Source organism: Populus trichocarpa, chromosome 16 (assembly GCF_000002775.5).
Source record: "Populus trichocarpa isolate Nisqually-1 chromosome 16, P.trichocarpa_v4.1, whole genome shotgun sequence".
Classification (NCBI taxonomy): domain Eukaryota; kingdom Viridiplantae; phylum Streptophyta; class Magnoliopsida; order Malpighiales; family Salicaceae; genus Populus; species Populus trichocarpa.
Genome location: NC_037300.2, coordinates 11,475,375 through 11,492,667, shown reverse-complemented (window position 1 = coordinate 11,492,667; position 17,293 = coordinate 11,475,375). Strand labels below are relative to the sequence as shown.

Here is a 17,293-nt window from a genome sequence, read left to right as displayed (position 1 = left end):
TTTTTTTTTGGTCTTTGGTTTGAGAGAAGAGAGAGAAAGTAGATGGATTATAATGGTAAAGAAAGAAAGTCTCGGTTGAGACCAATTCCGACCATGAAAACGAATGATGTTGGTGTTAATGAGTGTTTTTTTATGAAGATAGTTTATTCAGGATGTTGTTTTCCCTTACACTTGCTTGGAATGATAGATCTAAACCTGAAAAGAATTTTAGTTTTGGGTTGATTATGGGTTTTAGAGCTAATTTTTTTGTTGTTAGAAGATATGAATGAGTTTTACAAGGTATTTAGAATGTTTTTTTTTCTAGGTTGAAATATGGTTGAAAATGAGTTTTTCTTAGTCTGAAACAGATTAACCCGATTTTCCAGTGACAAGAAGTCGCTGAAAATCTAGGAAAGGAAGACGACACTTCGCCTATTATTTTTCTTCAAAGAATTAAGTTGTCCACCCCTTAAAAAATAAAAAAAATAAAAAAAAGGCCCACGTGCTTTGACCTTTTTCTGGAGGCCTAGGAGCTCTAGCTTTTCCTAACCCTAGAGACTGGGATTTTTGTTTTCATTTTTATTCATTACAATTGGATTTTTTAAATTTTTTCTTGTTTATTCTTTTTACAATTTCATCACTTGATATTTGGTTGATTATTCATTAGACAATGTAACTTGTTTCAGTTTGATTTTGTTTTTCAATCACCTCAATATTTGGTTGGTTCTTAATTTTATAGGTGTCTATTTTATATAAGAAAAAAATATTATAAAAAGAATTATTGAACCTAATTGAGTCCATGATACGAGTCACGAGTTTGACCGGTTAACTTTGGTTGGGTAGGGATCAAGCTTCGTAATTTGTTTTGTAACATAAATTGTTCTTGATTTATTTAATTAGATACATGCATAAACTTTTTGAATTCCATTTGAGATTTTTTATATATAAAAACACATTGTAAAAGTTTGCATATACACTTTTTTTTAAGAAAAAAAAATTCAACATGCGGCAAAGCGCGAGCTAAATAACTAGTATTTTATATGCCTTATTAGGTTAGAGCTATTGTGTCTAGCTATTTTGGTATCCAACATTAAGCATATCTTTTTTTTTTCCTCTAGAATTTTGATATTGCAAATAAAACAATTCCTTTTAGTTATCCTAGATGGAATAGATGGAAACAGAGGAGATAAGATAGAAAATAAAAACAAAAAAAAATTGTTTTTGGTATTAGTGTATAAGAAAGAGTGATTGTAACTCATGTTGACCCTTCTGGACCATGACCTGAGCCTTATCCTAAGTCGATCTCTAAATTGGATTTTAAAATTACGATAATAATCACTGTTATTTTGACATTAAATCTGGTCAATCCGAGTTTATTTTTCTAACTAGTGACCCGGTTCTTATCCCTTATCGATTCTTAAATTTGGTTTTAAAATTATGATAATAACTATTGTTAGATAATTTTGAAATTAATTTTTTTCTTATAAAGATAATTTAGGAATGGAAAATAATTTTTGTTTGAAATTACTTGTAAACAATCCAAATGATAATTTTCAAGAAACAAACAATTGAACAGGCTTAATCAGCCATCAAATTTTTGCAATATAACAGCTTCACTATAATCGAGAAAAATTAACATTTGTATTTGAACAGTTATACCGCTAAGACTTTTTTTTATTTAAACTCGCTTGAGCAAATGTTTCAATTTACTCAAGAAAAAAAATCGAAATTTTAACTCTATCTAATTGTTTCTGTTTGAATATATATTCCTCTCTTTCCGAGTTGCTTTCAACATTTTGGAAGATCGCTTGGAGGCGGCAGAAGTGACTCATTAGGGCCTTTGCCATTGTCCACCAAGAACGCCATCTTAAGTCCCCATGTAGTGTGCACCTCAAGATGGCAATGCATGAACCAAACTCCTACAGAAAACGAAAAGATGATAGTTAAAAAACACAAATTGAAACAAATTTAAAAAAGCCAAAGTCTGTGAATTTCAACTGAAAACATTTACCAGGATTATCAACACGAAATCTGATCGCAACCCATCCACCAGAAGGTACTCCAATTGTGTTCCGCTCAACAGGGTCAACAAGGTTAAATTTCTTAGGATCAGTCTTCGGATTGTAATTCCCTACTCCCCTACCAACACCGAAGAAATTGAATCCATGTAGATGGATTGGATGGTTCTCAGGGGATATGATCCCAGTATCTTGCATAACAAGCTCGACTGTCGAGTTGTAGCGCAACCTATAAACTTTGGTTCCACTTGTGGTCTGCAAATTTGTTGGTGGAGTACCTGTGTAATTAAAAACATGTGGTGGCTTTGAAGGAAAATCAGTGGTGAACACACCACTGATGTTGAAGAAATGTGCTTGAAGCAGGGCAGTGGTTGGCATGACAAATGTGACATTGTTGATACTAGCAACAACTCTGCTACCATTACCAGCTTTGCAAGTTGGACACGGGTTAATTCCTAGACCAACAGTGAAGAAAAGGTTGTGGTCAACAGTTAATGGGACTTTGGCAGGGAACCTTTTCGAGTTTAGACTGCGTAGAGAATTGGTAAATTGGTTGGCAACTGCAGTGGCATTCTTGGGAGGTGGGATGGTGAGAGTTGTAGGGGTGCCAGAAAGTGCTCCCGAATAGTGCAAAGTGGCTGTTGCAGTCATGTTGTCTACTGCAATTGGAGCATCCATGAATGGGGAGGCTGCAACCAAGTACTTGCCCGTATTTTTGTTAGTTGTGACGAGGACATTGGTGGTCTGGCCTGGGGCAATTAAGACTGTATCAGTTTTGAAAGGTTTAACGTAGGTGGCATCAACTTCCACAAGAGTAAGCTTGTGCCCTGCAATTTTGAAGAAGAGCTCTTCGTTGAGTGCAGCATTGATCAGCCGTAGCATGTAGGTCTTCCCACTTTCGACTGGCAATGTGAAACCGCCTGCAAGAATCGAAGAACATTCTTGTGTAAGCTTTTTAATATAGTGAACTTGATAACGGGAACCTTAGTATTAAATTTAAGGCCATGCCAGTTAAATACCCTGTGAAGGACAAGCTGAGACAGCTCCTGGATGCCCATTAATTGTGTGAGCATCAGAGACATTTGGTGCTAATCCTGATTTAAGAGCTTCATTGATCACAGCTTCAGTGTCTGATTTCCACCATTCGGCTGCAATATAACTTAACCAAGTTAATGCAGAATTGCATATTTAACAACTATGAATCTTATACTTGGAGTTATGGTTTGAACCACATTCTTATCAACTCGAGAATTGCTCAAGTTATGGTGAAGCAATAAATTTGTACGTCTTTCGCACCTAAGACAACAACAAATTCCTTGTGGGGAGCTGGGAATGGGTAGGGGACACCTCGCTTAGGCAAGACAACTATTGCACCATGGACTGTGGCCCTTAACCAGAGAATATGTGCATGCCAAAGAAGTGTGCCTCTCTGGCCTGTGATTGTGAAATTGTAGACATAGCTTTGCCCTGTCTGAATGGGGCATTGCGTAATGTACGCTGGTCCGTCAGCCCAGCCCGTTCTTAATTGCCTAATGCCATGCCTGCCAAATACCAAGAAAAAACTACATCAGAATCATTCATGGTTAATTAGGATAAATGTTATTTAGTATCTTACCAGTGGATGGACACATTATATTTGACATGATTAACAACTTTTACAAGAACTGTATCGTCTTCTCTGGCATACAGAGTTGGTCCTGGAAATCGGCCATTGACGGTGACAACAGGCTTGCTTGAGCATAGTCTGGTAGTATTTTTCATCACCACCTGTTGAAATGATAGGAGAAATCAAGCTCATTTCTACATCAAATGTATATAATTCAAAGGTCATGACAAAATGTCCAAGTTGTTAAAGTGTTTGTAGCTAATTCTGTCACTATAGCTCTGCATGGAGTCTGTTGACGATTTAAGATCTTACCATTACTGTCCAAATAATTAATTTTCATTACTAAGTTTGCCCAAATATTAAATAATTTTGTCTGACTAGTTGTGTAAATATATAAATGGATAGCGAGAGCTTTTTGCTGCAAATAATTTCCAATAAAGTAAGAATGAGAACAAATTTTCCATTAGAAAACTCTAAGCTTGCAATTTGAATCGTAGTTTTCTAACAATGAAGTGCATTTTGAAGAAAATTCTCTATGTGAACGAGACTAGTCAAGACCTCAAGCTCGAGCATTTCGAGCTTTGGTCACTCATGACGGCGTGCTATAGCCTTTTAGCTGCAAAAAGGCTAGACCATATCCAAGTTTGTTCTATAAAAATAATACTAACAACGCAAACTTACATTAAATTTGTAATGCCGAACCCTGCATTCGACCAAAGCAGGGAAGAGGCTGACAGCAAGAAGCATAAAACGGAACCACGAGTACTCCATTTTTGCTGACTTTCTGATCATTCCCTTTCAATCCTCTCTCTCGCTATTTGATATACTTCTTTCTTATTTCAAGCTTGTTGCATTCATCTGTAGCTGACTACCTCAACCTTATAAAGGGATTAGGGGAATTGTTGCCATGTCGTTTTTCTCAGTTAGGTTAGTTGGGTGAGCACATTCTTGGAGAACAAGATTTTGAATCCTAATCTCGATGGATTTCTTACGTGCTCCATAAAGTACTCCTGTTCATGGTTCTACGTAGATTTGGAAGCAAACTATGAGCATTCATTTGTTAGGAACCTTACATGGAAGTTTGATTTTTTTTGCTGTGAAATGATTAAATTTGGTACCCACTTCCTACATTTTGATCTTGAAAACATCCTCTTGTCCTACTATCTACTCCACTAGTTGAAAAAAGTATAACAAATACGGGATAAAAAGAACATTTGGTCAACTCAGCATCAGGCAAGTCACCTTAACTAATCACATTCCCATAAAGTTGCCCTTAAAGTTTCTTTTGTTTTGTTACTTTCTAGGACATGACATCCCGATTGAGCTAACTCACATTAGCTACGAACAATGTCTAGTTATGTGATTCGTTCTTTGAGGCAATACAAGAGCTTAATGTAATTTGGGGTAACTTTTTTACCTGAAGAGTGTTGAATTCATGATATAAAGAAAATGAATTCAAGGGTTAGATTAAAATGTTCAGGGATCAAAGTAAAAAAAAATTCAATCGGTGTTTGATTTTAGAATTGATTTATTGATTTTATTTCATCCAAAATTCATGATTTTTATGGGATATACTAAACTTTTTAGACAAATAACTAAAAATATTGGTTATGTTTTGAAATAACTTTTTATTTCACTTTATTCTAAAACTCACTGACCAAATTCAATGAGATTTTATTCAAGCAGGGTCTCCCATACTGCTATCAAATTGACTCTTGGTAACTTTATATTAGTTTTAAAAGTGTATTATTTTAAATTCAATAGCAATTAGTGGACAAATAATATTTTAAAATAATGATCTTAATTAACGTTTCAAATACATAATTCAATATGATTTTCCACCATACTTTTCAGCTCCAGCTTTAGGGCAAATTACTAATTATCCGGCGCTTGAGGTCTTGAAAGCTTTCGTGATGACCCAAATATTGCTTTTCTTATTCAACAACAGATGTCGAAAGCCTAAGAACAAAAAAAAAATGGGTAAAGTTCGGTAGGCCTAACACTCCTCCTCGAGGCATTGCTTGCAATCCTCCTCCTTAGGGATGGCCCAATATTACTTGCAGGTCTCTTGATGGATGCCGGACACGCACCAGGTCCTCCTTTCGACGGTAATGTGTTTTTTCCTGGCTCATTATCCATGCATCATTAGATCAATTTCAATAGAATGCTAGCAGGTTAGATCACTAGAGGAGATCATTTGCTGCTCACGTTTTGCTGCTTATTCACTGTTTAAACTAGTTCTAAGTGTGTTTGAGAGTGTGGTTGTAATTGTTCAATAAAGTATTTTTTACTAAAAATGTATTAAAATAATATTTTTTTTTATTTTTTAAAAATTATTTTTGATATTAACACATTAAAATGATCTAAAAATATTAAAAAAAATTAATTTAAAATTATTTTTGATATTAACACATTAAAATAATCTAAAAACATTAAAAATATATTAATTTAAAATAAAAAAATTAAATTTTTTTAAAAACATTTTTAAAACGTAAAAAAACCAGATAAAAAAATGTGAGTTTTCTGAGTGCATAAACTTTAACAATTTGGTTGAGCTAAACCCTCCATCCATCACATGATTAAATGCCATTACATATTAAATTGATAATTATATATAAAGCACGAATTCTATGTCAAACCATATTTGATTCAACCCTTAAACAATTTATAAACCTAAAAGACTAAAATAAGAATGTTAACACCTGTTTTATTACCTTTTACATATAAAATTAATTACTAAATGTATTATTTAAAATAGGAATTTTAATGCATAGTTTAACATACCATTTCCATGTTGAAATTATTAAATTATTGCCCTTTTAACTTAATTAAATTAAAATAGGAATACTTTTTGACATGAATGATAACCGATTTAAATATGTTTTGTTTTAATAATTATCTTATATATATATATATATATATATATATATATATATATATATATATATTGTCAAACTTAACCTTATACTTAATCCAAACTTGATCCTATGTATATGTATGTTTATGTGTTATGTACTTGAGTAGCTAATCAATGACTTCAATTAGGGGTGATCATTTTCGGTTCGATTTGGTTTTTATAAAAAAAAAATAATCAAACTGAAATTTTTAAAAAAAATAAACCGAAACCGGTTCAAACCGACCGGTTTCAGTTCGGTTTTTTTGACAAAAACCAGTTCAAACCGGTTTGGCTTGGTTTTTTCGTTTGACTCGGTTTTGGCTATGTTTGGCTCGGTTTTTTCGATTTTTCCAGTTTGGCTCGGTTTTGGCTTGATTTTTTTCCGGTTTTTTTTTGTTTGGGTTTGGTTTTTTCGGTTTCAGGCTTATAAAACCGAAACCGAACCGGTCTGTTTTTTAAAAATTTTAATCGATTTAATCGGTTTTTTTTCATGGTTTGGTTTTTTCGGTTATTGTTTTTCCGGTTTTCTCGGTTTTTTGGTTTTTTTGCTCACCCCTGACTACAACTATTTCTTTCTTTGTTTCTTTTTTATTTTTTTGGGGTAATTGAATTAACATAAGTTCTTAACCTAGGCTTAATAGAATACTTTTAACAAAAAAAAAAACATTAAGAAGCTTTTAAAAGTCTAAATTATATTTAAAAAAAAAACTTTCATACGTGTGAGATCCATTTTAATATATTAAACCTCAAACTTTTAAAAGAAGTAAATATAATAAAAATGGTGTGTTTTTCTTTGTCTTTTTCCTTTACCAAACACTTTATTATTTGATTATTAATATACTAAAAAAACAACATTATATGAATTAGTTACATAACACGCTATAATAAGAAATTTCCATTTTATGTTACTGTTGTGTTGAAATAAGTACTTTAACTCCACATATAAGCTAATTCATTTTATTTATTTTTTAAAAAGGAAAGTTAGAAATTTATCAAATCATGACTTGTTTGAAAACTAAGAAGATTTTTTGTCATGGCGAAAACTTCCACTATATCAAAGAATCATCTCAATCCAATAACTTAAATTGTTAGATGAGATTTCAAGATATAATTTATATTATTCTCTAACATACCAAATAGGTGATAATTATCCATTAAAAATAATTATTTTTTAAAAAAATATTATTGAATATATGAAAGCAATTACATTAAAAAAAAAACTAAAAGAGATGATGTTTTTATTATGCATCACCTCATAAAATATTATTCATTGCAATGATATTTTTTTAATCTATGCTTTTTTTATATATAATTTAATCTTTTAACATTGATTTACTAGAGATTGAGCTCCATGATTTCTTGTGTTTGCTTTCTATGTAGTTATCATAGTCTCATAATCCGTGTTGCGGGCTTGGAAAATTAACTTGGTTGATTCAAGTTTTTTATTTTTTAATTATCATTTTTTTTTCAATTTCATCCTTTAACATTTAGTTTATTATGAATTAGGCTTTATAATTTATTTTGATTTGCTTTATATAAGGCTATTTCGGTCTCATGACCTAGGTCACGAGTTTTGCAGGTTAAACTGGATAAACTTGGGTTGTTTTGTTGTGCCTTTTTTTAGAATGGATTTTTTTTTCAATTTCATCTATCAACAATGAATTGATTGATAATTGGCTTCATAATTTGTTTTAATTTTTTATAAGTTATCCTACTCTCATAACTCAGGTTGCAGGGTTGACAAGTTATCATAGATTGGATTATGTCATTTTTTGGTTTACTTTTTTATGAGGTTATTCTAGTCTCATGACCCGGGTTATGGGTTTGGGATTTTAATCTGGTTTGACTTGGTATTTTCGTGTCCTTTTTTTAATTGATTTTTTTTAATTTCACCCTTCAACATTGGATTGATTAAGAATTATACTTTATAATTTGTGTCAATTTACTTTCTATGGGGTTATCCTGGTCTCATGACCTGAGTTATTGCTTTGACATGCTAACTTGAGTTGTCTTTTTAATCCTTTTTTTTAATTATTTTTTTATATTTCATTCTTGAACATTCGGTTGATTAAGAATTGAGTTTTATTATTTGTTTTGATTTGCTTTATATGAAACTATCATGGTCTCATGAGCCAAGTTGTTAATTTTGCAAATTAACTCCAGTTGACCCTGGTCGATCCAATATTTTTCCGTATCAACATTAAAAAAAGATTATCGTCTTAAATATTTTTTCTTGAGTCAAATTATATTTATACCAATAATATAAGTTATCTTGGGACTTGTTAAGTTAATCGGATCATATCAAATTAACTCTTATATAGTTCAAATTTTTTTTCTACTTTAAAATTTTTAGCAATGATTAAATATTTTTTAAATTAAAAAAACTAATCTAACCCATAATATAGAGCGGCCAACTATCTAGTTTGATACTCAAGTTGTGTTGTGTTGTTTGTTTTGAATGATGGTTAGTTTTGATTTAAAATTAGTATTTAACTAGAATAGTGATGGACTAATATCTGGATTTTTTTCGTAAAAAACAAATTTATGAATAAAAATTGCTTTGCTTTTGAATCAAAGTTAGGCACTTACTAATTTTAATTATAAGAAAACATGATTATTAAAAGGTACAATTTCCTTTAAGAAAAATTCACTTCCTTTAAAAACATTGCATTAATTATTTATTTGGTTTCTTTTAAAAGGTGTGCTATGTGTTTTTTTTTAAAATAATTTTTATGTTGTTGTTCTATTTCCAAGCCTACTTTTTTTTTATGGTATTTATTTTTAAAAGAGATTCTAGAAAGTTAGCGTGAAGTTTGACATTAATCCCCGAAAGAAGATTTTATTGAGTGAGAATTTCAATGAAATTTTTATGTTAATCTATAAAAATAAGAGATTTTATTGAAATGAGTGTTTTTCAAAAAACAATTATGTTAATTCCTAAAATAAAAGATTTTGTCAAAATAAGAAATTTTTCAAAAAAAATTACATTAATCTCTAAAAATAAAAGATTTTATCGATGGAGGAATTTTATAAAATTCTTGATATTAATCTATAAAATTAGAAGATTTCATATAAATGAGGAATGTTGTTATTAATATCTAAAATAGGAGATTTTATCTTTTTGAGATTTTGAGCAAGAAATTTAGGCATTAATCCATAAAATAAAAGACTTCATTGATTAAAAAAAAGGAGCTTTGATTTCTTTCAAAAAAGTAGATTTTGACAACAAATTAGATTATCCTAAGACACTATATTAGAATAATCTTAGGTTTTTAAAAGAGTTTTGGAATGTCGGGCCCATGAACAAATTATAGAAACGAAATATAAAAACATCTAATATGATAAATAATTTTTTTTTTTGGAAATAAGGACATGAAAACATAAAAATATTGAAATGACACACTGATTAACGAACTTGCTTAAAATTTTAATAGATGTAGTTTTGTTTTTTTTTTGTGCGTGAAAGAGGCTTGGCCAAAACACTTGGAATTGGGAACATATTTTTTAGCATAATCATGAAGACTAAGATAACTATAACAAGCATAAGAATAAAAACTTAAGATAGCAATTTAATCTTAAGAATAAAAGATGTTAAGTCATATTATTCATTTATGTATCATTCAAGGAAGCAAAAATAAATTTAATGATTTGTTTTTTAATTCACAATCAAGGTAGCATGTAATATTTGAATTCAAGTATTTTTCATGCCCTATCATCTAAAAAACAAAGCACATTTCAAAACCCTAACTTTATCATTCCAAGTCTAGGTTACAAGCAAACTTAAAAACACAAGTTTTGATTTTTCTTTCATGCATTTGTATTTTAATCAAAATCATCACATTTAATCTTCTAATCATTTTTTTTTGGATTAATAAGAGGCATGCAAAACCAACATTAAATACAAATAAACTTTTAAAACCCTAACTTTAAATTTTTATCCATGTATTTTTCACATATTTGGCTACCATATTTTTTTATAAGAACACACAATATCTATGCAAAAAAAAACTATTTTTAACTTGTATTCATGCATTTAAAAATCAAAATGCATTATTTCGTATTATTTTTTCATAAATTATAAAGAGAAAAAAGAAAGAAAGAAAAGAGTTGTGACTTGTTTCAAGGGTAGTTTCAACAAAGTACGAAGGTGCTGTGGAGGCTCCTAGTGGCTATTATAGTGGCCGACCGGAGATGGAGTGGTATTATGAGTGGTTTTCTCTCTCTAGGCTAAGGTTTTTTCTTTCTTTTTGATTTGTGTTTTTTTTCTTCCTTTTTCTTCCTCTCTTTCTTCTTTCTCCCCTGTGGAACTCTCTGGTTCAGAATGAACCATTTGAGTGACCCAAAAATCCAACTCCTTTCTTCCTCACAATTAAGGTTTTGTTTTGTTTTTTTTTTTTTTTTTTGTGTTTGGGTATAGTTCTCTCTCTTTTTCTTCCCTTCTTCTTTCTCTCCTCAATCTCTTCTTCCGCTTAGATAAGTTGGTTTGAGCTCAAACCTCCCTTCCTAAAATCTCTCTCTCTCTTATTCGAACTTTCTATCTTTAAGTTTCTTTTTAGAGGAAGGTCCTAAAACCTTTCTAGGTTAAATAATCTTGTTCGTTAATCTCTTTAGACAAATCTTGGTCATCCATCATTGTTGTACACTTTATATAAAATGTTTGGGTTGGCTCATTTAGCATGCATTTTCTGCCACCACTTGGAGACAATGCAATAGGTCTTTGGCTTAAAGTGAAGTATAATTACAGGGGAAGAAAATGACATGTTTCTGGGCATTTAATGTTCGCGTGAGAAAGAGAAATAGTGGTCCAACATCCTGTCAAATGCAAGTGCAAAAAAAAAAAGGACAAAAACTGGCATGCATGGTATGAAGGAGAAAAAAGTTTATCTACCCCCACTTAAAACAATGTTGTTTGGTGCCTTTGATTATTTCTTATAAATGATGTTATGCAACATTTATTTTAAATGCCATTATATCATTTTTTTTTTTTGTTATTTTCATCCTTTTCTTTGGTTACAACTTAATCCCCATACTTCTAATTTCTTTATTTTTGATCAATATGTATTAATTATCAAAGGTTTCTTTTACATATTAGTCCATCAATGTTGGCACCTTTTACATATCAGTCTTTGGATTTTAAGTTTGTGTATTTTTGGTCAAATTGATCTCAAATATCAAAAAAAAAATTCAATTAAGTCCCTAATTGAATTAATACAATCCCTAAAATTCAATGTCTATTTCATTTTGGTCTTTGATCTTTTAATTCTTTCATTTTTTTTTATCAAATTGACTCCAAAAATTTTAATTATTCTCTTCAATCACACTCTTAATTGAGTTAATAGGATCCTTAAATTTAAACACATATTCCATTTTGGTCTTTGGTCTCTAACTCTTCTATTTTTTTTTTTATCAAATTCACTCCAAAATTTATTTTTTCTCCTCAATTAAGCCCTTGATTGAATAATTGGAATTCCAAAATTTCTCATCTCTTTTATTTTGGCCATTGACTTGCAAATCTAGCTAATTTTCCCTCAATTCTATTTTTTCTCCTCAATTAGTTTCTCAATTGAATCAATTGGACTTCCAAACTTTGTCATTTTTTTCATTTTGATCCTTGGTCTTTCAATTCTTCCAATTATGATCGAATTCATCCATTTTTTTCAATTCTCTTAATTTAAACCCTAAATTGCATTCCTACATGACATCAAATGATCCATTAGGAGTATCATTTGGATTTATTCTAGGGCATAAACGAAATGGATCCAAGAGGAGTTCAATAGGTTAAGTCAAGAGGCTTGGGTTTAAAAATCTCAAATCTGTCAATCTAAACCTTTATCTACTTTTTGGGTCATATATGAAGTTATAGGAGGATTTTGGGTTCGATTCCAATTGGTTTGGAAACTAGATATCTATAACTCTTCAAATATATATGGTAGACTCGTTAATTCATTCAAACAAGAGAGAATGATATATTTGAAGTTGGACCTAGAATTTATCAGAAAAGTACAAAAACAAAAAAGACATTGTTTTCTTAAAAGTTATGGATTCCATTCACTACAAGAAATTCTTAATGCTATTGAGAACTTATGTAGGAACCTTTGGCTTACTTATTTAACAAGGATTTTATATCAAATAAGAAGAATTAAATGGTCAAAAATTAATTCTTATATTACAAAGCATCAAGCTTGTGTTCAGCAAGGATTCTTCAACAATTATTTTTCTTGGATCTTTTTCAATATTATATGTGGCAAAGAGTGAAAAATAATTATAGACTATTGTTTTATTTATTTTTATTACTTTAAATCTAATTTTAATTATTTTGGATTTTATTTAAATTGGGTGCATGCCTGACCTATTAATTTTAAGGTTTACACATAAATACTCTTATATAATGAATTTTTATTAAGTTGATGAATTTTTTCTACAAGTTGATGCATATTATGTGTTTATTTCTTTTTATGTGGTTAAGTGGTTCTCATACTAAGTTCTTGATTGAATTTGCAAACTTTTTAAATGATTGATTGACTTTGTTGTAATTTATACTTCTCGTTTGCGTATCGTTATAAACATAGGATGTGGATGATAAATTATATATAATTTTGGTTCTTCAAAGTAAGATTCTTGTTGAGTTAAATTGCAAATGTTTTTTATAACCTTTAATTAGCGATCTAAGAAATAATTTCATGTGTACTAACTCGACCTCTAACAAAAACCTTCCATTTGTTTTGTTAGCAGTTTTAAATGAAGTGTGGTTAGATGATGCACGTTCTTTTGTGATTTACAATTGTATCTCATGGAGTAACATGTTAATACAACTAGATTTCTCACAATAAGAAAAAAAAATGATAAACCATATTAAAGAAACAAATTAATTGGCTAAGCCATAAAAATTCTCAATATATATATTTGACGGAAAAAAATAACATTTGAATTTCCACAACAGTACCGCTCATAAAATTTTATTCAAACTCGCTTGAGCAAATATTTCAGATTACTCAAGAAACAAATTGGATCTTTTAACTCTCAACTTTTCTTTTTTATATGTGTGTGTGTGTGTTTATATATATATATATATTACTCCTCTCTTTTCGAGCATAGGATCTTTCGGCTCGGACCCCTGTTCTGATCCGCTACTGCTTCTATCCCTCAAGTAAATTAATTTCTTCAGCTGGTTTAACATTTTGGAAGATCGCTTGGAGGCGGCAGAAGTGACTCGTTAGGGCCTTTGCCATTGTCCACCAAGAATGCCATCTTAAGTCCCCATGTAGTGTGCACCTCGAGATGGCAATGCATGAACCAAACTCCTTCAAAAATTGAAAAAAAAAAAATTAAAGAATATGAATTATGAAAAATTTCTCAAGTTCAAATTTAGTGGACATAAACCAAAAACATCAATTACCAGGATTATCGGCACGAAATCTTATGGCAACCCATCCACCAGAAGGTACTCCAATTGTGTTCCGTTCAACAGGGTCAACAAGGTTGAATTTCTTAGGATCAGTCTTCGGATTGTAATTCCCTACTCCCCTACCAACAGCAAAGAAATTGAATCCATGTAGATGGATTGGATGGTTCTCAGGGGATATGATCCCAGTATCTTGCATAACAAGTTGGACTGTCGAGTTGTAGGGCAACCTATATGCTTTTGTTCCACTTGTGGTCTGTAAATTTGTGGGTGGAGTGCCTGTGTAATTAAAAACATGTGGTGGCTTTGCAGGAAAATCAGTGGTGAACACACCACTGATGTTGAAGAAATGTGCTTGAAGCAGGGCAGTGGTTGGCATGACAAATGTGACATTGTTGATACTAGCAACAACTCTGCTACCATTACCAGCTTTGCAAGTTGGACACGGGTTAATTCCTAGACCAACAGTGAAGAAAAGGCTGTGATCAACGGTTAATGGGACTTTGGCAGGGAACGTTTTCGAGTTTAGACTGCGTAGAGAATTAGTAAATTGGTTGGCAAGTGCAGTGGCATTCTTGGGAGGTGGGATGGTGAGAGTTGTGGGGGAGTTAGAAAGTGCTCCTGAATAGTGTAAAGTGGCTGTTGCAGTCATGTTGTCTACTGCAATTGGAGCATCCATGAATGGGGATGCTGCAACCAAGTACTTGCCCGTATTTTTGTTAGTTGTGACGAGGACATTGGTGGTCTGGCCTGGGGCAATTAGGACTGTATCAGTTTTGAAAGGTTTAACGTAGGTGGCATCAACTTCCACGACAGTAAGCTTGTGCCCTGCAATTTTGAAGAAGAGCTCCTCATTGAGTGCAGCATTGATCAGCCGTAGCATGTAGGTCTTGCCACTTTGGACTGGCAAAGTGAAACCGCCTGCATGAGTCCGGAAACAATTTTATATCAGACCTTTACGGGAAACAATCCTCGATAACCAAGAATTCCTAAGTATATCTTATGGCCATTAATCTTTTCTGAATACCTTGTGAAGAACAAGTTGAGACAGCTCCTGGATGCCCATTAATTGTGTGAGCATCAGAGACATTTGGTGCTAATCCGGATTTAAGAGCTTCATTGATCACAGCTTCGGTATCTGATTTCCACCATTCCGCTGCAATATCACATCACCACATTAATCTCAAATCGCATATTTAACAACAACGAATCTTATAAATTGGTTTATGGTTTGAACCATATTCTTATCTTCATGAGATTTTGACGAGTTATGGTGAAACAAATAATTTGTGTTTCTCTCACCTAAAACAACAACTACTTCCTTGTGGGGAGCTGGGAATGGGTAGGGGACACCAAGCTTAGGCAAGACAACTATGGCACCGTGGACAGTGGCTCTTAGCCAGAGAATATGTGCATGCCAAAGAAGTGTGCCTCTCTGGCCTGTGATAGTAAAATTGTAGACATAGCTTTGGCCTGGCTGAATAGGGCATTGTGTAATGTATGCTGGTCCATCAGCCCAACCCGTTCTTAATTGCCTAATGCCATGCCTGCAAAATACCAGGAAAAAGCTGCATCAGAATCATTCATGATGAATTAGAGGATAAATGTTATTTAGTATCTTACCAGTGGATAGACAAATTATATTTGACACGGTTAACAACTTTCACAAGAACTGTATCGTCTTCCCTGGCATACAGAGTTGGTCCTGGGAACAGGCCATTGACGGTAACAATCGGCTTGCTTGAGCATAGTCTGGTAGTATTTTTCATCACCACCTGTTCATATGATACACCAAATTAAGATCATTTCTCAATAAATTGTATATGATTAAAATTCCATGACTGAATTGTCCATTTTGTTGAAGTGGTTGTAATTAATTACGTCACTGTAGCTAGGTAGTGATTTGATATCTTGCCATTCTTGCGCAATTAATTAATTTCTTTTATTCCAACTATTTTATGGAAACTTGACTAATTTCTGCAAACACAGTGCAATTATATATATATTGACTGGCTGCATGAATATATCGAAGGATTGTGAGAGCTTTGTGCTGCAACTCCATGATTGCCATTTGAATGATGGACAAGTCAGGAAAAAGCTTTTTTAAGACAGAGGCTGTGTCAAGATACACAATGCATCGTGCAAACACATAGTTATCTGCTAATAATGAAATGCATGTCGAAGAGGATGAGAATAATGACATCGAGGGAAGAAAACAATGTGCATAAAAAGGCAAGCTTTTGTCATATGAAGGCATGCGACAGCATAGATATTTAACTTACATTGAACTTGTAATGCCGAATCCTGCACTCGACCACAGCAGGGAAGAGGCAGACAGCAAGGAGCATAAAACGGAAGCAAGAGTACTCCATGTTTGCTCACTTAATTCCTAATGTTTCTCTCGCAGTATGTCTCTTGCTATTGGTTTGCTTATTGCTTTCTGGCTTCGATGCTTTCATGTGTGACTCGCTACCACAACCTTATAAAGGGAATAGGGGAATTGCTTCCATGTCGTTGTTTCTCAGTTAGGTGCGTGTGTAGATTCTTGGAAAACAAGTATTGATGCCTAATCTCACTAGGTTTCTTACATGTTACATAAAGTTTTCTTTCGTATGGACCAACGTAAATTTGGAAGCAAACTGCCTATACCATTTTTCGTTGGTGGAAATTAATCAGTGTTAAAAAAGTTATTTAATATGGTAACCACCTTCTAAATATTGATCTTCAAAACATCCTCTTGTATGGCTAAAGATTTCAAATTCTTAGAGGATATCAGTTCGAGTTCTACAAATCTCAAGATCACTTAAGATTTACATGGTCGTTAATTTCATGATATATGAAATTAATCGAGATAAGCGCAAACTGCCCTGAATACCCACGTTAATAAAAAAAAATCTCAAATTCCTAATAGATTATTAGTTGAAAAAATATATATACTTAAAAAAACAAAAAGAATAACGAAAAAACATTTCGGTGTAGCCAAAAATAAATTAGATGGTATAAGTCGAGCTAGTTAATCACCACCTCCATAATTAATTTGTCCTTAAAGTTTCTTTTATTTATTATTCTTTCTTTATATAGTTACTTTCTAGGACAACCCGATTGAACAATGATTAATTCTCTTAGTTTTTCATTTTTGTTGTCTTTTTTTGGGTAAAATTAAGGTATTATTTAGTCATGTTTGCTGGTACATTGAGATTATCTTTTTCTTAATTAAATTCAAACCTTAAATTAAAGAAAAAAAACCCACTTATCAACTAACTTTATACTCTAATTAATTAGTGGTTCTTTTGAGACAATAGAGAAGCTTAATAAACTTTGGGTTACCATATACACCCTAAAGAGTAGACCAGTAGTGATTACTGAAACAACTAAAAGTTGTAATTAAACAG

At 31.9% G+C, this 17,293-nt stretch overlaps 1 protein-coding gene across 2 annotated transcripts; it reads right to left on the bottom strand.

Annotated features, from left to right (window-relative positions):
- Window positions 1–1,547: 1,547 nt before the first annotated feature.
- On the bottom strand, window positions 1,548–16,367 carry LOC7466052 (laccase-4). 2 transcript variants are annotated; one of them, XM_002322925.4, is made up of 7 exons: window positions 16,184–16,367; window positions 15,525–15,676; window positions 15,204–15,448; window positions 14,929–15,057; window positions 13,896–14,822; window positions 13,772–13,800; window positions 1,548–1,869 (listed from the first exon to the last, which is right to left on the bottom strand). In XM_002322925.4, exons 1-7 carry the CDS (start codon window positions 16,271–16,273, stop codon window positions 1,768–1,770), a joined length of 1,674 nt encoding a protein of 557 aa, XP_002322961.4. In that variant the 5' UTR covers window positions 16,274–16,367; the 3' UTR covers window positions 1,548–1,767. The 2 variants fall into 2 exon arrangements, with proteins under 2 accessions (XP_002322961.4, XP_002322962.2); XM_002322926.4 differs by lacking the exons at window positions 13,772–13,800; window positions 13,896–14,822; window positions 14,929–15,057; ... (1 more) ...; window positions 15,525–15,676; window positions 16,184–16,367 and adding exons at window positions 1,991–2,917; window positions 3,017–3,145; window positions 3,294–3,538; window positions 3,613–3,764; window positions 4,285–4,447 and having other exon boundaries at window positions 1,548–1,898.
- Between the last annotated feature and the right edge of the window lie 926 nt (window positions 16,368–17,293).